This window comes from Pleurodeles waltl, chromosome 7 (genome assembly GCF_031143425.1).
Source record: "Pleurodeles waltl isolate 20211129_DDA chromosome 7, aPleWal1.hap1.20221129, whole genome shotgun sequence".
NCBI lineage: Eukaryota > Metazoa > Chordata > Amphibia > Caudata > Salamandridae > Pleurodeles > Pleurodeles waltl.
In genome coordinates this window covers 89,138,603-89,160,994 of record NC_090446.1, presented here as the reverse complement: position 1 = coordinate 89,160,994, position 22,392 = coordinate 89,138,603, and the positions used below count along the sequence as shown (strand labels likewise).

The 22,392-nt window shown below is 43.6% G+C and overlaps 1 protein-coding gene across 1 annotated transcript in view; it reads left to right on the top strand.

Moving 5' to 3' along the window:
- The window catches only part of LOC138303745 (tumor necrosis factor receptor superfamily member 3-like), a 109,986-nt gene extending 99,218 nt beyond the window's left edge, over window positions 1-10,768 (top strand). The window contains exons 8-10 of the mRNA XM_069243123.1: window positions 2,766-2,791; window positions 6,561-6,939; window positions 8,003-10,768. Coding sequence (XP_069099224.1) covers window positions 2,766-2,791; window positions 6,561-6,939; window positions 8,003-8,406 — 809 coding nt within the window. The 3' untranslated portion in view covers window positions 8,407-10,768. The remainder of the gene's footprint in view (window positions 1-2,765; window positions 2,792-6,560; window positions 6,940-8,002) is intronic.
- Window positions 10,769-22,392: the final 11,624 nt, after the last annotated feature.

The window sequence follows — 22,392 nt, the reverse complement described above, 5'->3', positions numbered from 1 at the left end:
CCCTGCTGTATCCCCTTGACAACCTCCTTGATATGAGGGGCAAAAGCAAGAACTACAGAAAGTAAACATGGCTTTCAGAGCCCAGAAAACTATCTATTTATTGTGCTTTCCTCTGACCTCTTAGTTATGAGTTCCAAGGAAGTTTAAAGGAGGACCATGGACAATTGTAGAAGTTGTAGTCTATGACTGTCCTTAAATTACGTGTATGCTGAAAAAGAAAAAAGGTTGCCACTACCCCTGTCTTCCTCTGTTACCAGAGGATCAAAGCAAAGAGCAGTTCAAGGGATAGTTGAAGCCATCATCAGGAATGTTCAATCAGATTCTTGATTGACTTCAGAGCTGCAAACAAAAGTACAAAGCCAAGCAAATGAATCAAGGGATGTATCTACAGTCTAATATGGTCCTAGAATCTGAACCATTCAAGATACAAACAGAATTCCAATATTGGACATAGTTCAACTGAGCAACTCTGCAGAACTTGACCAATCGCCATTGTTGGTAAAACGTTTAGCCGCCATTTTGGATAAGCAAAGTCTGACACCAATCCTTGCATTTCCACAGTGACCGACTCAAGTAGTCAAGGACCTTGCCTACTCTGACTCATTCCTCTGAGATGGAATTGGCAGTTAGTTTCAGTGACCCGTTACAGTGATTTCCCCCGTTAAAATGATCTATGATCCCCATCTCATCAGGCATCCATACAACAAGGTCTCTCTGAGATAGTTTTCATTATTTATCAGCTGCAAATATGTGGCATACAAGAACATAGAGTAATACTCCAGACCGGTTTACCTCAGCCATTATTGTAAATTTCTTCCTTTATTTTATTATTATTTTTTGTATCCTTTCTGATCCTTAACAGAAAAAAATTAATAAAAGCAGAAAATTTCACTGAATCATATTAGTGTTTCCTATTGATCAATTCACACATTTTGTTAGCGCTGGAGATGCTGCCTAGGTAAACTGCAGCAGCATTTCCAACTCACCACAGTAGGAGAGAGAAAGAGGAATGGGAAGAAAGGCTTCCTGTAGGAGAACAGGATTTAGGAAAGAGGGCCAGGAATAAGTGTATGAGAAAGTATTTAATTTAGACAGCGGTGATTCCTCCTCTAGGGCAGAGGAGCGTCGCCCCTCTGCCTAAAATACCCCCCGGGAATGAATAATAAAATAGTAATAAAGTAAATTTATTACCATTTTATTTTCCATCCTCCAGTCCTGAACCGAATGTCAGGATGGGGCAGGGCCACTGCTTCTGAGTGTCAGCAGTGAGCTGTGCCCAGTTTAAAATGCGCATGTCTTTTTGGCCAGCCTTCTTGTGACAGCCAGCCAGACATGCGCACTTTAAACTCCTCTAACCAAGCTGACATAAGACAGCTGGGTTAGAGAAAGTACAGCCTCCAGTGCTCTAAAGAGCACAGAGAGAGGCTGCTTTATCCAATCCTGGCACTTCTTTCATGCTTGTTATAAGCATGAAAGCAGTGCCAGGATTGCATTTGCTGGAGACCGGAGCGAGTTGGACGTTGGATGTCATGCAGCAAGCATAGATTTTCTTTATTTACACACACCATTTATCTTGCATGCATGTGCGCTTCAACACCACATTTTCCAGCTCCCCCACTCTACCTACATGCCCAGCCCCTACTGAATTTAGATAGGATGGTGCAAGAGGTGTGGTCCTGGAAACTGTAATACTCAAAGAGAGCAAAGGGGGTGGTTTGATGTATAATTAACTAGTATTCTAAATTGAGGTTTTTTTCTATGGTTGCTTGTGACTTTACTGAACAAACAATTTCTTAGAATATCAATTCAGAGGGGGAGTTCTACTCAAATGGTTTCATCAATGTTTTCAAAGTGAAAACGATTTGTTGTAGAATCCTGTTCAGAGAATGTATTTTTTTAAAATTAATTTTACTTTGTTCCCTGAAAGGTACAAATAACAGTAAGTTCGAAAATTGGATCTCTTGTTGTTTTTTCTACAATCCTCACACCAATCTTTTTCCCTTCACCCCTTCCGATATGCTGTCACACCCTGAAAACCCTTTCCTCCTTTCCCAGCTGTTTTTCTTTCCGTGTTCCTTTCTGCTTCCTGCAACCCTTCCCTTGTTTCCCTGAAGGGTGTGGCAAAATTAGTTTTTCCATTGTTTCTCTATGCTGTTCTTTTCTCTGTCTCTGTTTTTTTTGTGGAGCCTCTTCTTTACCTTTACTTTTCCCTCCCTCTATGTTTGTCCTGTTGCCTATTTTACTCTCTATTTAGTATTAAAACCACCTTGCCTATTTGGGAGTTACTATAGGCTCAACAGAGTTTTTTTCTGATTTCAACTTTTTCTTTAGTTTAGTTCATTAACTTTGTGTTTTAATTGTTTATGGTTCATTTACAACCAAAGTGAATTTATATTCATTTGTGTTTCAACTAAAATTATTTTGGTTCTGGGAAATGGGTTTCTATTATTTTGTTTTTCAATTACATTGCATACTACCTTGTTCTGTATTTTGTATTATCATTGCCTGTTAGCCGGTATGAACCATGAGAGACTCTGCAATCTGTAGTACCTGAAATATTTAAACTTTGCTTTAAGCAGATGACTTGACTGATTCACAGACTCTCTGTGACCCCAGAAGCCAAAAGATCCTAAAGAGAATGTTGCACAAGAGATTTTGGTGTTGATCAGTCAGATTTTGTCAATGTTTCAGTAATGTACATAATCTAAAGTCATTCTTCATTCATAAGCCAACTGTGCTCAATCATTTTCTTCTTTCTCTCAAAGGGATGTTTTTCCGGCATGGACACCGGGTGAGTACAAGTCACTTTTATCCTTTCTACTTTGCTAAACACGCATATGCACACATTTTACTGCAATATGTTCCAAGCAGACAATGTCACTGCTAAGTTTCCCTCACTGACCGTCTTGGTGAGCTTATAACCCTTCTAGAAGAAAATGTGACCACCAGCTGAACATTGTGGCCATAGGGACAGAGATCTGGTGGGGTGGGGTGTGAGAGGAGAGGGATGTGCTGACCCACATTTGCACAACCAAGAAGGGCCACAACTCAGAAAGACTATCTTCAAAGTTGTAAACTTTGTTACCACAACACAGATTTGTCTGCTGGTAACATTCCATGCAAGAATGTTTACCAGGGCAATTAAACTTGCAACAAAGTTTCGCTGCAGGAATGTTCTTGTACGTATAGCAGTTTTAGAAGGGTTTTGTGCCTATAAGATGTAGGGCCTGATTTAGAGCTTGGCAGACAGAGTTTACTCCATTGGGATGACGAAGGGCAGTATCTCCACCATTCCTTGGAAAACTTGTCCACCAAATTTAGAGTTGCCCGTCAGCCTAGCAGACAACTCCCTACTTTTATAGTAATTGCTATAATGGTGGTCACTGTTAATGTAAGAAAAGATTGACTGACAGTACTGTGATCAGTACAAATTGTTTTGTTTTTCAAAAACAGACTCCGAAAGAGGGATTTTGTTTTTTAAAAAAAACTAATTGCCCCCACACCCTGAGAGTTTTCTCCCAGGGTGTGGAGCACATTTTTGTTTTGTTTTCAAGTCCCTGAAGCAGGGTTTTCATGGCATTGACTTACAGGAAAAAAGCCTTTACATCATCTACCCTAAAAAAAAGGCAGATGATATAAAGTCTGTCTTCTGGCATCCCCTACTTCGTCAGGCCGTCAGAGGAAGTATTCTGTTGACACAGACAACAGGGGATGTATTAAAAGAATAATTACCGTCCATCCACCTAAATGAGGCAGGTGGACTGCGAGTTTAGGGGCAGGGTACTTTGTCATGTTTTCTGAAGGGTACCCTATCCCTCAACCTGTAAGTCAGTCCCACAGTTTTAGAAGGCTGTTTTGCACAGTCTTATTTCAACTTCACCAGTCTTATGAAGTTGACACAGTTGGTTAAATTGAACAAAAAGCCATAACGTTTGCAAAACTACCCACTCTTCTAGCCTTATGCAGCAGCATGGATGAATTGAAGTGGACTAGGATAATGAACTCATTACAGCAGTAAAAACAAAAAAGGGTTGGGATCATACTGGTGCCTGCATGGCAGCCACACTGGAATTGGAGGGTTAGAGGGACATGGCCATGCAAAAATGTTTTTAAAAAATAGTAGAAGGACATGTATAAGATAAACGTGCCTCATTGGCCTGTCCAAGAACCATAAACCTAATAAATATTCAAGACATTTCGAGCAGCATACCATTTGCCTTCATGATCAGAACTCTGTCTCCCCCTGATGTGTGCGTGAATAACTTCATAACTTACTCTGTCAAGGTCTCCATGAGATCATCAATTGTTTCTATTCAATGCATCCTCCCTGCCACCAATTCTCACCCTTTACTCTCTGGCCACACCACCATTTTCTCTCTTTTCACTGTACCACTTCTCTACAATGTCTCCCTCTCATCGAGTGATAGTTAAATCCAGACAAAGATAGAGAAGATGTTTTATTTTCTCCTCCTCCAGGATTGTGCAACTGTTTTCTTCTCCATGATTAACTGACTTCTGCGCTGTGGTCAGTATTGGCATTTGTGACTTGCTGTGATAAGCTACAGATTTGGGAAATGAAGAATGGACTTTAATCAAATTTAGTGTGTGTTTGTATGTAGATTGCTGGTTGTTGAGTGCTAGAGAGAAATCACATACACTTGAAATGTGGATGTTTTTCAAATACATTGGGGCTGGAATTTGGTAAGTGAGGGTGGATGAGTGACAGATAAAGTTTGGTGTTCTAAGCATAAGAAGAGGGCTATGTTGTTCCATTCTAGGTGCTTCTAAAGCACTTTTTTGCAACCCAGAGGCTGTATCGAAATGCTGGGGGTGGACACGTGGAAAGGAAGAAACTTTGAAGAGGGACTGTGGAATGAGCTTTGTGATAAAAACATTCTTCATAGTTGTTTGAGTAGGTGCCCTTTGGTATCTGGTCTGCTGAAATGCAGAGGTTTGAAGTGGAAAGGACCAGGCTGGGGCAGAAGAGAAAATGGGGAAAGAGAGAAGGTAAGAGGTCACAATAAAACAGGGTGGGGGAAATTAGGGTGTGAGAGGGAAAGAGAAGTGTGTGTGTGTGTGTGTGCACACATGCAGGCCTGCCTGTGAAATTATGCCAGCCAAGGGTTTACAATTCATGGTAGTCTGTAAAAGGATTGCTTCATTAAAGAGAGCGGTGGAAAAAGATGACAGCAAGACTAATACCTTTTCCCCAAAAAGCTTGAGTACTCCTACTTTTCCCATATGCCTGTCCTTAATTAATACGTTTACCTACCGGACCACAAGATGAAGAGGTCCCAGGAGTTGGAGGCTAATGAGCACAGTCCTCTTTTTTTGCCTAGGAGCTCAAGGGCAGATGTGTCATGGTACAAGGAGGAAACATTCACAAAGCTGAAGAACATGCTCTTGCACTTCCCTTGTGTTGTTTGGCTTGGACTACGCTTTCACAGCGTAAGACCTCTTCCCACACTGCCTATTTGAGACCATGGTGATGGACTCAAGACTCTTGGGTTTGGCACAAGAGAGAAGATGCAGAGAGCTTTGCCTGACCTTTTTGATATCAGATTTTAGAACTTCACCAATGGATGGTGTGCTAAAGCTCGTGCCATGGGATGCTAAAGAGCATAGTTTGTGTGGAAAGAAGTAAGGTAGTTCTTAGAGATGGTGAAGAAGCCTTGCTCTGTGATGAGGGCTACATCATTGGTGATGGTTGAAAACGTAGGGAGTGGGAACTGGATACTGGGTTACCGAAGGAATTTAATTGTGATTGCAGGTCGCATTCTAAAGGAGATATTTGGGATGAGGGTTTGAAAGGTTACAGGTGTGGAGTGGTGAATGGAAGCTGTAATTATAATGGTTTAGGATGAAGTAATGGAATAGGGTGAGGCATTGAATAATATATGCGTGGTTGATTTTAGGAGGATTTAGAAATAAAGAAGAATGTGTGTGTGGAGTGATAAAGTGGAATACAAGTTGGTTCTAGAACGTTAGGGAGGAGAGTTGCAACATTTGTGTAGAGATGGATCAAGGTGAGGATCCCTAGGAAGACATTAGGAATGAAAACAAAGATTGGGATTAAGGACAAACATTATTGAAAAGATAATTTAGAGTCTTTATGGTAGTATACTCTTGTCACTTACTTCAACTACCTTTACTTCCACATCCATTCTTTCATTTCATTTCCTTCCCCCTTATACATTTGCTTTATCCTACCTTTACTTCGTCCCACTCGCACAAACTTTACCATAATTCTGTTTCCCAAATCATAATTGGAATTTCATATAACTACATTAATTTTAATTATTCTGACCATTCCCTCTCCCTAAATCTAACTACACTAATTGTAAAAGTAACTAAAAGAACTAGTTACTTTGTTCTAAAACTAAGTATATCTTCAGTTCTAAAATAAATTAAATAATTTATATTGTAAAAAAAATGAGTATGAACCTTAGTACTACATTTTTTATTAGACGGTTAGGTACTGGACAAAGATTAGGGTAAAAAGGAATTGTTTGGTGTAAGAAGAATTATAGAAAACAATGCTTCATTGTCTTTCCTTGCAGACAGAAAATCCTCATCATCAAGGAAATTCGGAGAGACCACCTGCGGCTGAGCCTCTCTTGTCGCATGGCCCTACTGGAGTGCAGAATGGCCCTGTGGAGGAGCCTACACATGAATCAGAAATTGAAGCATCCTTCAGGCCAAATGACCTTGCCTTGAAAATGTTATGTGAAAATCTTCAGCTAGAGGCCCCACTTGAATTTCTAGGTGGAGGCCCCTACATGCAAGAGACCGAACCAATGTCTCCCTCTGCAGGTCCCGGCACCCAAGGTTCCCAAAAATCAATGTCTGGTAAGAAGAGTTGCACAGAGAGCTCCAAACGAACCCAGAAAATGACACGGCAGGCAGCAGACAGCAGCAATGGGAAACAGATTCCTGCAGGTGAGGGCAGTTGTGAAACATGCCAATGCTTGTGAAGAAGATAAGAAGTTTATTTCCAGAGATGCTGCAATCAGAGTGATGGAAAAACAAAAAAGGCTGGGAGGGTGATAGTGAAGAAAGTATCAAGGGCACCAGTGGATAGGTCATTATGAGGAAATTCAAGTGAATCAGGATTGAGTGGCAGAAAGAGGAAAACAGGGAGGGTGATAAAGCAAATATGAAGTCCAACACACACCAAATTAAGAGGTCTAGCTTGTTACTCTGAATCAAAGACCATTGAAAATGTGGCTTCTTTACCAATGCACACAAGAACCTCCTCTTCTCTTCTTGAATTTTGTAAGAAGTTGAAGGAAGAACTGGCTTTTCAGTTAACCAAGCTACCATAGGTAGGGCCAGGCACACACTCCTACTTAGCACCAGGATACACTTGCGGGCGATAGTGCACTTTACAAATACACATAATATCAATGAATCGCTGCATTGAATTTGTTGAGAATTTAGAATTTCAATTTACAAAATCAGTGTGTGGAGCCTGTGTGTATCCATCCAAAAACAGCCAGGTTTAAATACAGCTATATACGTGTGTTGCCTACAGAACAGCTGTCGACTAGCAAGTCCTGTTCCTGTGTTTTACAGAGATAATAAAGGGTCTACTGCACCATCGGCAGAAATACTTTCCGGTGAAATAAAGAACCATTACTGCGTGCTGTATCCCAATAAATAGATTTTATGTTCTCTTTTCAACATTCAGTAGATGCATTTCTTCGTTCAGTAAGCAAATTTAGTTTAGTAACATTCTACAGTATTCTGTGGAAACTGTAAATGGATTTAACAGTTTCTGACAGGATGTATTTTCTTGCAGTTGTTACTTTGATCAGTACAGTAAAATATGATAATATTGTGTTTGTATCACCAAATGACTGATGATAGCAAACTATGAAAGGGATTCGAATAAAATGTAATGACAAAGAAGCAAAAAAAGTATGCCTTGAAAACGTCTCTAAATTTCGATATTCTAATATATTAGCTCCTAACATTTTTCCTGTTGCATCTTTCTTTCTAGGCACGAATAATGGAGTTCACATAGAAGGCAAGAAAGTCACCATCAATGGTGACATTTACGTATTCCCACAGACGATGGTGGGTCCTCCAGCAAGCACAGAAGGCAGCGCCCGACCGGTGCAAGTGACGCAGGACCTTGGCGACATGCCCACCTCCATCGCAGAAGAGGGGCCCCTCCCAGCCCATCAGCCACCTCCTTTCAGCGGGGTAGCAGCAGCATGGCATTGTGTCACACCACAGCAGGAAGAAGGGAAGGACATGCACCTGGCAACACCAGAGAGCATGAATGAAGACGCTTTGTATGGGGGGTCAGTCAGAAGCTCCCACATGGAAGAGGGTGGTGAGATTGACCATGGACAATCTCTCAGAGCTGAAATCTTACCGCTGACCAGTTCATCTGAATGAAAAACTCATGTACTGTCAAAATGTCTGATGCTCACCCCCACCCTGACCTCTTACATCCTGCACTCACGTTTGTCATTTTCGCACGGCTGACGGTGGAAGTGTGCAAGTTGGGGAGAGGCAGTGTGTGGGGGAAACAGTGGGCGATTCCTCAGGTTCAAAATCAATTTCCAAATTTCTCTTCAGGGTGTAGACAGGTGGAATACAATACTTTGGGGCTGAAGAGCAGATTTGACGAAGAACTCTGGGAACAACAAACAGTAGTCAACAAACGCTGGGGTTGATACATTCAAATGAAATGGAGACTGTAGGGGGACACCAAACACCTAGCAGTGATAGGATAAAGCATAGGAAAGAATATATTGTTGCTCTGGGGGTGTATGGTGCAGACTGGAGGGCAGATTGTCTTCCTAGTCCCAAATTCTGAGGGAGGGTGGGATGAAGAAAATATGAAAACATGTTATGGCCACAGGCTGTTGGAGTGGACAAGTTACAGAGAGTGATAAATTAGGATCCCCCCCCCCCCCCCCCCCGGCTGTACTTTGAATGAGTTTAGAAAATTGGGCACCAGTCTTTACTATGAATGAGATCTAAAAAAATGGCAGTGTATATGGGGAAGCTCCAAGAGTAGGAATGAATGATTTAAGAGAAGAGAGGAATAGAGGGTCTCTAGCAGTAGACGAGGGAAAGAGAAAAACTAATGTAAAGTAGTCTTCTTCATTCCAGAGGTTGCCGGAATATCAGATCCACATGAACTACCCGATGAATACATTTAAATATGAGAAACAGATCCCAGGATATGTTCCTGTTCTGGACAGTCAGCTAGATTGCACTAGGATGATGGTGTGGAAAAACAAATGGAGACTCTGCATCCACAGGAACAAGTATGCTGTTCTGCCGACAACAAGGATTTGTTGTGCAAGAAGCCTTGCATACTAACAATTAGCGTAATACAGTTTTGCATTTATCAGGCAAAGCATCACCAACCTGTGCTACTCTTGGCAAAGTTATGTCTATGCACCTTTGAGCTGATACAACTGACCCACAGCAGAAGTCTGGGAATTCGTATTTCAAGGCAACCCCCAGAATTTTAGTTTTTCCTGGCCTTGCCAATTCTGCCCACAGATAGTGAGGAGTTGAGATGGCCATGTTGAGGTTTTCAGCAGGCTCGGTGGTCCTCAAAGGACTGAGGCCCATGAACTGTGCAAGGACTTTTGAATCCTTAATATAGCATTTTGATACTGTTTTTCAGAGGCCTTTAATTGTTATTCGGTGTCACCTATTGGTGGTACTCTAATGCTGCTGCTTCACCTCGAATTATTGCAACAGTTAGCCTGTTGTGGCCACTGAACTTCACCTGCCAGCACCACAGAGTGAAGTGCCAACGACAATGTAGTGAACCTTTCTTGAGGGCCTCTAATGTGTAGATAAATCTGAGTGTCATCTTCATAAGAATGGGACATTAGACCCTAGTGCCCTTACCTATGAGGGTCTTCTTGAAGATGTTAAACTATTGGGGGGACAAGGCCAAGCCCTGGGGAATCCCACAGTCCATAGTTGAGAATATATATGACCAGGGTTGTACAGGTGGATTACAACACCAGAAGAGGGGCATATTGGGGCCCCAGTCTGAATCAATATGTCTTTAAAGAATTAAAGACATATTGGTCTGCCCCTTGTGCTTATGGGACCCCCTGAACAGCAGGCGCAGTGCAAGTAGGTTAGAAAAGGTAAATATTTGGTGTTTTGAAGATTAGAGGACGGCTACAAAGCAATAATAACTTCTCACCTTGTCATACAATTCTGCGAAAGCTCTCTCTTTATTGTTTCATTAATTAGGCAATTCAGGGTTCCGCAGGCATCTGGACATCAGGACGTTTTTTGTATACATGTGAAGAGCTTTCAAAAGTAGTTCTTCTCAGGGATGGTGCAGGGATTTATTTAAGATTCATTTACTGCATGTAGGGCAGTCCTGTGGCCTGAGCCATCCACTTCTGGTTGGACATGTGTGTAATGCACCACGCTTTAGAACCATACTGTAGTACCAGATCCACTTCTGGGGTTTTCTGATCAACCATCATCCTGAGGGACATGATTTCAATGAACTGGTGTCTCCCTTAGCCCGAAAGCCAACGAGCTAAAGTGCACTCAATGGAACTTTCAGCATCACACAAAAGACACCTGCATCCCAAGAAGAATGGAAACAGTATTACACACCTGCATAATTTGAGGAATAAAGTAGTTATTTGTTGGTTTCCTAGTCTGCCTAATGACATTCTGTGACATTGTTAGCCTATTTCCTTACGGTTGAGGTTTGTCTAGTTCGAAGCCATTCGATAAAGTGATGTATATTTTGTTAGCAATATTAACCTGTCTATATGATTTTTTTTGATTGGGCAAATAAGAGTATTCTTGAGAGTCAATAGCAAGTGCCAGTGAGACCCCTGCCTCCCTGCCCCTCCATCCAAGGCTGCTTAGTACAAGTGGAGCAGGTCACGGAAAAGCAACAAGAAGACAGAGATAATGGGTGCCACTCTGGAAATGGCTCCAAACAAAGATACTGGAAATGATGTTGAAGATACGTACGGAGTCATTACCCTTAATTTATAAAAAGGAAGTAATTTTTGGTACGGTCAAAGACATATCAAGTCTTTTATTCCACCCTCACCCACCATCAGGCTGTAAAGGTCCACACTGTTGATCAGAAAGCAGTGGGCTGTGTGCAAAATGTCTGTTAAACACATAAAAGCGGAGCCCATCTGGCAGGCATACAAATGTAAAAGAACACATTTTGGTAAGGCCAGTAAGTTTGACTTTTGTCTGGCATGTGAGGTTGGCAGTGCATAATTTATTATTAGTATTGCCAATGCTTGATGAGGTACTGAGAAGCAAGCACAGACAAAAGCACTAGATTCTACAGAAGAAAAGGGTTTCTTTCTTTTCTGTGGTACCGCTTTTGTTATGGCCACTCCCAAGGGGAACCAGGCCCCTTGCTGACTGATCTGAAATGTAACACAGTCCCTCATGCCTTCCAGTTGAGAAAGAAATGCACATCCAAACAGCCATGAAAAAGATGGTGACACTAATTTAACTCTTGTGGGCTGATCCAAGATGTGATTGTCGAATGGAAATTGTTGCAGGACTCACTGGCTATGAGCAAGACTCATTAGAGTTGAAACGCGTTAGTGGTTGCCGAATAAGTTCAATAAACGTTATTGGTTGGAGTTCCTGGAGGGCGTTGAAATGCTTTTGTGTAGAATATGGACCAGGGGTGATCTCCCTCGTCACCACCACCGGCAGCTGGGTGCGCCGCAATGACGCTGTGACAGATTTTTATATATATATATATGTTCAATGGCATGTGTAGCTGCAGATACACATGCTCTGCACATCCCGCCATCTAGTGTTGGGCTCGGAGTGTTACAAGTTGTTTTTCTTCGAAGAAGTCTTTTTCGAGTCACGAGATCGAGGGACTCCTCCCCTTTCGTCTCCATTGCGCATGGGTGTCGACTCCATCTTAGATTGTTTTATTTCCGCCATCGGGTTCGGACGTGTTCCTTTTCGCTCCGTGTTTCGGTTCGAAAAGTTAGCTAAAATCTCGGAAAATTTGACGGTATTGTTTGCGTTCGGTATCGGGTTAGTTACAACAGATCGACACCGAATCTTGAAGAGCTCCGGTGGCCCTTCGGGGTTTTCGATTCCCCGGTGGGGCCTGGTCGGGCCCGACCACGTGCGTCTTCAAGGCTAATGGAACGGACCCCATTCCGCTTCTGCCCCGAATGTCACAACAAGTATCCTTATACAGATCAGCATTTGGTCTGTAATTTGTGTCTGTCTCCAGACCACAAAGAGGATACCTGTGAGGCCTGTCGAGCGTTTCGGTCCAGAAAGACGTTAAGAGACCGAAGAGCAAGGAGACTACAAATGGCGTCAGCGCCGACAGGACAAAGACACCTGGAAGAGGAAGAAGAAACCTTTTCCAACGCGATTCGGACTCGGACGAGGTCGACCCCGAACAGATGCCAAAAACCGTGAGTAAGACATCGATACACAAAACTCACGGAAAAAGCATGAAAGCCCAGGGGACGCCACCGCCAGCAGGCCATCGGCACCGAAAAAGGGCATGCATGTGTCGAAGTCATCCGACTCCGGTCGAGATACCGGCACAGAGGAGACTCGACCCCGAGACACCGGGTCAGAGCAATCTCGGCACCGAGAGGGCGGCACCGAAACGAGTCGGCACCAAGAGATCAGTACGCCGAAGATAAAAAAAAGTGTCGTCGGAACCGAAAAAGACAGCTGAAAAGGTTTCCATACCGAAACATCCGGCCTCGGAACCGAAATCAAATTCCTACACAGAGGAACAGGGCCTGTCCTCACAGATGCAAGGACACAGATTCGGACAAGAACTAGAGTCAATAGAGCCAGATTACACTCAAAAAAGGCTCCACATACAAAAAGACACAGGGAAGATCAGTACTCTTCCCCCAATTCAAATGAAAAGAAAACTTGCCTTCCAAGAGAAAGACAAGCAGCCACAGGCAAAGGTGGCAAAACAAGTAACTCCGCCACCATCTCCACAACGCTCACTACAACCATCATCGGTAGCCACTCCACCAATGATGCAGTCCCCAACTCATACCGGAATGAGTCAGGATGATCCCGACGCATGGGATCTTTATGATGCGCCAGTATCAGATAACAGTCCCGACTGTTATCCAGCGAGACCGTCACCACCTGAGGACAGTACAGCCTACACACAGGTGGTGTCCAGGGCAGCGGCGTTTCATAATGTCACCCTACATGCAGAACCCATCGAGGATGACCTTTTATTTAACACACTATCGTCCACACATAGCCAGTACCAAAGTCTCCCTATGCTACCGGGAATGCTGAAACACTCCAAACAGGTGTTACAGGAGCCTGTGAAGGGCAGGGCCATTACTCCAAGGGTGGAGAAGAAGTACAAACCGCCACCAACAGACATCACGCAGCAATTAACACCAGACTCAGTGGTAGTAGGGGCAGCTCGCAAGAGAGCGAACTCACACACCTCAGGAGACGCACCACCTCCAGACACGGAGAGTCGCAAGTTTGACGCTGCGGGGAAAAAGGTTGCGGCACAAGCAGCCAACCAATGGCGCATTGCCAACTCCCAGGCCTTGCTGGCTAGATATGATAGGGCTCATTGGGACGACATGCAGCATTTCATAGAACACCTGCCCAAAGAGTTCCAAAAGAGAGCACAACAAGTGGTGGAGGAAGGACAGAGTATCTCGAACAATCAGATACGGTCAGCAATGGACCGGCGGACACAGCTGCTAGGACTGTAAATACAGCAGTGACCATAAGGAGACACACCTGGCTGCGTACATCAGGATTCAAGCCGGAAATACAACAAGCCGTGCTGAATATGCCATTTAACGGACAGCAGTTGTTTGGGCCGGAGGTGGACACTGCTATCGAAAAACTCAAAAAAGACACAGATACGGCTAAAGCCATGGGTGCACTCTACTCCCCACAGAGCAGAGGCACTTTTCGAAAAACACAGTTTTGAGGGGGCTTTCGGGGACAGAGCACAGAACCCTCAACCTCACAAACAAGGCCCACTTATCAGAGTCAATATCAGCGGGGAACTTTTCGGGGACAATATAGAGGGGGACAATCCCCAAAGAGTAGAGGGAAGTTTCAGAGTCCCAAAGCTCCACAAAATAAACAGTGACTTCAACGTCACAAATCCCCAACACATAACACCAGTGGGGGGGAGACTAACCAAGTTCTACAAACACTGGACAGAAATAACAACAGACACGTGGGTTCTAGCCATTATCCAGCATGGTTATTGCAAAGAATTTCTACAATTCCCTCCAAATGTCCCACCGAAAGCACACAACATGTCCAAACAACATATGGAACTCTTACAACTGGAGGTCCAAGCGTTGTTGCAAAAAGATGCAATAGAGATAGTACCAATTCATCAAAGAGGAACAGAAGTTTACTCCCTATACTTTCTCATACCCAAAAAAGACAAAAAGACCTATATTAGATCTCAGAACACTAAACATCTACATCAAATCAGATCACATTCACATGGTGACACTGCAAGACGTGATCCCACTGCTCAAACAACAAGACTACATAACAACACTGGACCTAAAGGATGCATATTTCCATATACCTATACATACTTCCCACAGAAAGTACTTAAGGTTCATATTCCAAGGGGTACATTACCAGTTCAAGGTTTTGCCATTCGGTATAACAACAGCGCCAAGAGTTTTTACAAAATGCCTGGCAGTAGTGGCTGCTCATATCAGAAGGCAGCAAATACACGTGTTCCCGTACCTAGACGATTGGTTAATCAAAACCAATACGCGACAACGGTGTTCACAACACACAAATTATGTCATAGAAACCCTTCACAAACTAGGTTTCTCACTCAACTACAACAAGTCACACCTACAACCGTGTCAAATACAACAACACTTAGGAGCAACAATCAACACAACAAAAGGGATTGCCACTCCAAGTCCACAAAGGGTTCAGGCATTTCAAAACGTAATACAAGCCATGCACCCAGAACAAAAGATACTGGTAAAATTAGTGATGAAACTACTAGGCATGATGTCCTCATGCATAGCCATTGTCCCAAACGCAAGATTGCACATGCGGCCCTTACAACAGTGCCTAGCATCACAATTGTCACAGGCACAGGGTCAACTTCAAGATCTAGTGTTGATAGACCGCCAAACATACACCTCGCTTCAATGGTGGAACACTATAAATTTAAACAAAGGGCGGCCTTTTCAAGACCCAGTGCCCCAATACGTAATAACAACAGATGCCTCCATGATAGGGTGTGGAGCACACCTCAACCTACACAGCATCCAAGGACAATGGGACACTCGGCAGAGACAGTTTCACATAAATCACTTAGAACTACTAGCAGTATTTCTAGCGCTGAAAGCATTTCAACCTATAATAACCCACAAACACATCCTTGTCAAAACAGACAACATGACAACAATGTATTATCTGAACAAAAAGGGAGGAACACACTCAACACAGTTGTGTCTCCTGGCACAGAAAATATGGCATTGGGCGATTCACAACCACATTCACCTAATAGCGCAGTTCATACCTGGAATTCAAAACCAGTTAGCAGACAATCTCTCTCGGGATCACCAACAGATCCACAAATGGGAAATCCATCCACAAATACTAAAAACTTACTTCCAAAGGTGGGGAACACCGCAAATAGACCTATTTGCAACAAAAGAAAACACAAAATGCCTAAACTTCGCATCCAGGTACCCACAGGCTCACTCTCAGGGCAATGCGTTATGGATGAGTTGGTCAGGGATATTTGCTTACGCTTTTCCCCCTCTCCCACTCCTTCCATATCTAGTAAACAAATTGAGTCAAAACAAACTCAAACTCATACTAATAGCACCAACTTAGGCAAGACAACCTTGGTACACAACACTACTAGACCTCTCAGTAGTGCCCCATATCAAGCTACCAAACAAACCAGATATGTTAACTCAACACAAACAACAGATCAGACACCCAAATCCAGCATCGCTGAATCTAGCAATTTGGCTCCTGAAGTCTTAGAATTCGGGCACCTATACCTTACACAGGAATGTATGGAGGTCATAAAACAAGCTAGGAAACCAACCACAAGACATTGCTATGCAAATAAGTGGAAAAGATTTGTTTATTACTGCCATAATAATCAAATTCAACCATTAAACGCATCTGCTAAAGACATCGTCAGCTACCTACTACACTTACAAAAGTCAAAGTTAGCTTTTTCATCCATTAAAATACATCTCACCGCAATTTCAGCTTATCTGCAAATTACGCACTCAACTTCATTATTCAGGATCCCAGTCATAAAAGCATTTATGGAGGGTCTTAAAAGAATTATCCCACCAAGAACACCACCAGTTCCTTCGTGGAATCTCAACATTGTCTTAACACGACTTATGGGTCCATTCTTTGAACCCATGCACTCATGTGACATACAGTACTTAACTTGGAAAGTAGCTTTTCTGATAGCTATCACATCTCTCAGAAGAGTAAGTGAAATACAAGCGTTTACTATACAAGAACCCTTTATTCAAATACATAAGCATAAAGTAGTTCTACGAACAAATCCTAAATTCTTACCTAAAGTCATATCACCGTTCCACTTAAATCAAACAGTGGAACTCCCAGTATTCTTTCCAGAACCAGATTCGGTAGCTGAGAGAGCGTTACATACATTAGACATTAAAAGGGCACTAATGTACTACATAAATAGAACGAAACAAATTCGCAAAACAAAACAATTGTTTGTTGCATTCCAAAAACCTCATACAGGGAATCCAATATCCAAACAAGGTATTGCCAGATGGATAGTTAAATGTATTCAAACCTGTTATATAAAAGCAAAAAGAGAACTGCATATTACACCAAAGGCACACTCAACTAGAAAGAAAGGTGCTACCATGGCCTTTCTCGGAAACATACCAATGACTGAAATATGTAAGGCAGCCACATGGTCTACGCCTCATACATTTACCAAACATTACTGCGTGGATTTGTTAACAACACAGCAAGCCACGGTAGGACAAGCAGTATTACGAACTTTATTTCAAACAACTTCAACTCCTACAGGCTGAACCACCGCTTTTGGGGAGATAACTGCTTACTAGTCTATGCACAGCATGTGTATCTGCAGCTACACATGCCATTGAATGGAAAATGTCACTTACCCAGTGTACATCTGTTCGTGGCATGAGATGCTGCAGATTCACATGCGCCCTCCCACCTCCCCGGGAGCCTGTAGCCATTTTAAGTTGAGGAAAAATTTAGACTTGTACATTTGTAAATATATTTCTTTTAAACACATTATGTACATACATATTTACTCCATTGCATGGGCACTATTACTATATACACAACTCCTACCTCACCCTCTGCGGGGAAAACAATCAAAGATGGAGTCGACGCCCATGCGCAATGGAGCCGAAAGGGGAGGAGTCCCTCAATCTCGTGACTCGAAAAAGACTTCTTCGAAGAAAAACAACTTGTAACACTCCGAGCCCAACACTAGATGGCAGGTTGTGCACAGCATGTGAATCTGCAGCGTCTCATGCCACGAACAGATGTACACTGGGTAAGTGACATTTTCCATATATATATATATATATATATATATGTTCAATGTCATGTGTAGCTGCAGATACACATGCTGTGCACTGTTCCTGCCATCTAGTGTTGGGCTCGGAGTGTTACAAGTTGTTTTTCTTCGAATAAGTCTTTCCGAGTCACGGGACCGAGGGACTCCTCCCTTTCGGCTCCATTACGCATGGGCATCAACTCTATCTTAGATTGTTTTCTTTCTGCCATCGGGTTCGGATGAGTTCCTCTTCGCTCCGTGATTCGAATCGGGAAAGTATTAAAATCATTGAAAATCCATCGGTATTGTTGCGTTCGAGAACGATCTTCGAGACAAACGCTTCGGCGGCCCTTTGGGGCTTCCGCGCCCAGCCGAGGCCTGGTCGGCCCGACCACACCAGTCGTCGAAGCCTCATGGACCGGACCCCCTTCCGTTTCTGTCCGACGTGCCACACCAAGTATCCTTATACAGACCAGCATCTGGTCTGTAATCTACGTCTTTCACCGGAGCACAGAGAGGATACCTGCGAGGCCTGCAAGGACTTTTGGTCGAAAAAGACCTTGAGAGATCGGAGGGCGAGGCGATTACAGATGGCGTCGAAATCGTCGTAACACTTCGACGTCGAGGAGGAGGAGATGGCTATCTCCATCCAGAGATCGGAATCGGACGACTCCGACGGAGACCGACCACCGACAGCGGGCCAAAAAGTGAGTACGTCTGCCCCGACCCAACCCCAAAGTCAGCCAAAAAAGCAAAAGGCCTTGGGGACGCCACTGCCTGAAGGCCATGGCTCGACCCACAAAAAAAGCGGTGACCAAGCAACACCTTCGGCACAGAAGAAGGCCAAAATCGTGCCAAAGTCTTCCGACTTGAGTCGAGAAAACAGCGTCGAAAAAAGTCGACATCGATTGGTCGAAACCACCAAGCCTCGAAAGAGCCTTTCGGAGCCGAGGCCAACCATTACCATGGGTATTTCAGTGCCGAGAAAGCCGGCTTCGGAGCCGAAAAAGGCCTCTTATACAGAGGAACATGGGCTCTCCAAACAACTGAAGGAGAGGCACAGGTATGAAGAGGAGCTGGATGTTGAAGAGTTTGATCAAAGTCAACCAAGATTACAGATCCAGAAGGATACTGGAAGGATTCAAACTGTCCCTCCTTGCAAATTTAAGAGGAAATTCGCTTTTCAAACACAGGCAGAGACTGAAACTGATCAGCCAAGAGCAAAAGTGGCTAGAGAGAAGTCACCAACTCGACATTTCTCACCAGAAATATCGCCACCACATTCGCCACAAAGGACATGGTCGCCATTTGGCACGCCAGCTGCACAGTCACCCACACATACTATGCAAACACAGGACGATGTAGATCCCTGGGACCTTTACGACCCCCCGGTTTCAGACAATAGCCCTGAGTGATACCCCTCAAAGCCATCTCCTCCAGAGGATAGCACCTCCTATACACAAGTCCTGGCCAGGGCTGCGACATTCCATAATGTCACTGTGCACTCGGAACCATTGGAGGATGACTTTCTTTTCAATACCCTGGCGTCCACGCATGCGTCATACCAAATAATGCCTATGCTACCAGGCATGCTTAAGCATGCACAACAAGTCTTTCAAGAGCTGGTCAAAGGAAGAGCCATCACACCGCAGGTGGAAAAAAAGTACAAACCACCCCGTCGGACCCTGTGTTCATTACACAGCAGCTCCTTCCGGACTCTGTCGTGGTTGGGGGCGCAAGGAAACGTGCAAACTTGCAGTCATCAGGGGATGCACCACCTCCTGATAAAGAAAGCCGCAAGTTTGACGCAACAGGGAAGAGAGTGGGGTCTCAAGCTGCCAACCAATGGCATATCGCCAATTCACAGGCCCTCCTCGCCCGTTACAACCGAGCCCACTGGGATGAAATGAATGATATAATTCAGCATCTACCAAAAGAATTTCAGAAACGGGCTCAACAGGTGGTTGAGGAAGGACAAGCCATCTCCAACAACCAGATCCGTTTGGCACTGGACTCCGCTGATACCGCCACAAGAACTGTAAACGCAGCAGTCACAATCAGGAGACATGCTTGGCTACGAAGTTCAGGATTCAAACCTGAAATACAGCAGGCAGTATTAAACATGCCGTTTAACCAGCAGCAACTATTTGGGCCAGAGATGGACACCGCCATCGAAAAAATTAAGAAGGACACTGACACGGCCAAAGCCATGGGCGCGCTCTACTCTTCCCAGTATAGGGGAACATTTAGAAAACCACAATTTAGGGGAGGTTTTAGACAGCAACCCTCAGAGGCATCCACCTCTCAAGCAAAACCCACCTACCAGTCCCAATACCAGAGAGGGGGGTTTTGTGGTTCATTCCGGGGACAATTCCCAAGATCAAGGGGAAAGTTTCAGCCTACCAAGCAGACCCCCGGTAAGAAACAGTGACTTCAATGTCACACTTCCCCAACACACATCACCAGTAGGGGGAAGATTAACACACCACCACAAACATTGGTCAGACATAACCACGGACACATTGGTTCTATCAATTATCCAACATGGTTACTGCATAGAGTTCACATGTTTCTCTCCAGATGTTCCTCCAAGAGCGCACAAACTGTTGGCACAACATCTAGACCTGCTACAAATAGAGGTACAAGCACTATTAACAAAACAAGCCATAGAACTAGTACTTCACCACCAAAAAGGAACAGGAGTTTACTCCCTATATTTCCTTATTCCCAAAAAAGACAAAACACTAAGACCAATTTTAGATCTGAGGACATTAAACCTCTTCATCAAATCAGAACATTTCCACATGGTCACACTACAAGATGTAGTTCCCTTACTAAAACATGGAGAAAAAATGGCAACACTGGATCTAAAAGTTGCGTATTTCCATATACCCATCCATCCATCTCACAGGAAATACCTCAGATTTGTCATACAGGGCAAACATTACCAATACAAGGTACTGCCCTTCGGGATAACAACAGCGCCCAGAGTATTTACAAAATGCCTCGCTGTAGTAGCAGCTCAACTAAGGAGACATCACATGCACGTATTCCCATATCTCGAAGATTGGCTAATGAAAGCCAACACTCAACACCGGTGTCAAAATCACACGCAGTATGTAATAGATACCCTACACAAACTAGGTTTTTCTATAAATTACCAAAAATCTCACTTGCAACCATCCCAACTACAACAATACTTGGGAGCAACACTCAACACACAAAGAGCAATTGCCACTCCAAGCCCACAGAGAGTTCAATCGTTTCAAGCTATGGTGTCAAACATACAACCAAATCACCAGTACACAGTACGATTTGTCATGAAACTAATAGGCATGATGTCCTCATGCATCGCTATTGTCCCAAACGCACGGCTACACATGCGTCCCTTACAACAGTGCCTAGCAAAACAATGGACGCAGGCACAGGGTCAACTTCAGGATCTAGTGTTGATAGACCACCAAACACACTTTTCGCTTCAATGGTGGAACCCTGTAAATTTAAACAAAGGGCGGCCATTTCAAGACCTGGTGCCTCACGCCATTATCACAACAGATGCTTCCATGATTGGGTGGGGAGCACACCTCAACAATCACAATATACAAGGACAATGGGACAATCAACAAAAACAGCTCCACATAAATCACTTAGAACTACTAGCGGTCTCTCTAGCACTAAAAGCTTTTCAACCCCTTCTAGTCCACAAACACATTCTTGTCAAAACAGACAATATGACAGCAATGTACTATCTAAACAAACAGGGGGACACACACTCGTCACAACTATGCCTCCTAGCACAAAAATTTGGCATTGGGCAATTCACAACAACATTTGCCTGATAGCTCAATATATACCAGGCATTCACAATCAGTTAGCCGACAATCTCAGTCGAGATCACCAGCAAACTCACGAGTGGGAAATACATCCCAAGATTCTACAGAATTACTTCTACCGCTGGGGGACACCAGACATAGATCTGTTTGCAACAAAACGCAAAATAGCAAAACTTCTCATCCAGGTACCCACACCCTCAGTCCAAGGGCAAGGCTCTATGGATCAATTGGTCAGGGATATTTGCTAACGCTTACGCTTTTCCCCCTCTCCCACTCATTCCTTTCCTAGTCAACAAACTGAGTCAAAACAAACTCAAACTAATATTCGTAGCACCAACGTGGGCTCGCCAACCGTGGTACCCCACACTGTTGGACTTCTCAGTAGTACCTCACATCAAACTCCCAAACAGACCAGATCTGTTAACACAACACAAACAACAGATCAGACACCCCAATCCAGCATCAACCTAACAATCTGGCTCCTGAAGTCTTAGAATTTGGCTATCTAAACCTTTCAAATGAGTGTATGGAAGTCATTAAACAGGCAAGAAAACTGACAACAAGGCATTGTTATGCTAATAAATGGAAAAGGTTTGTTTTCTACTGCCAAGCAAACCAAATCACACCGTTAGATGCCTCCATACAAAACATTGTGAGTTACTTACTACACCTACAAAAAGCAAATCTCGCTTTTTCTTCCATCAAAATTAATCTCACTGCAATCTCTGCTTACCTGCAGATTAAACATACAAAGTAACTTTTTAGAATCCCAGTTATTAAAGCCATTATGGAAGGATTAAAAATGATCATACCTCCAAGAACCCCACCAGTACCCTCGTCGAATCTTAATATTGTACGTACACGACTCATGGGTCCACCTTTTGAACTCATGCATTCTTGCCAAATCCAATTCTTGACTTGGAAGGTGGCATTTCTAATAGCCATCACTTCACTACGAAGAGTTAGCGAAATACAGGTGTTCACTTT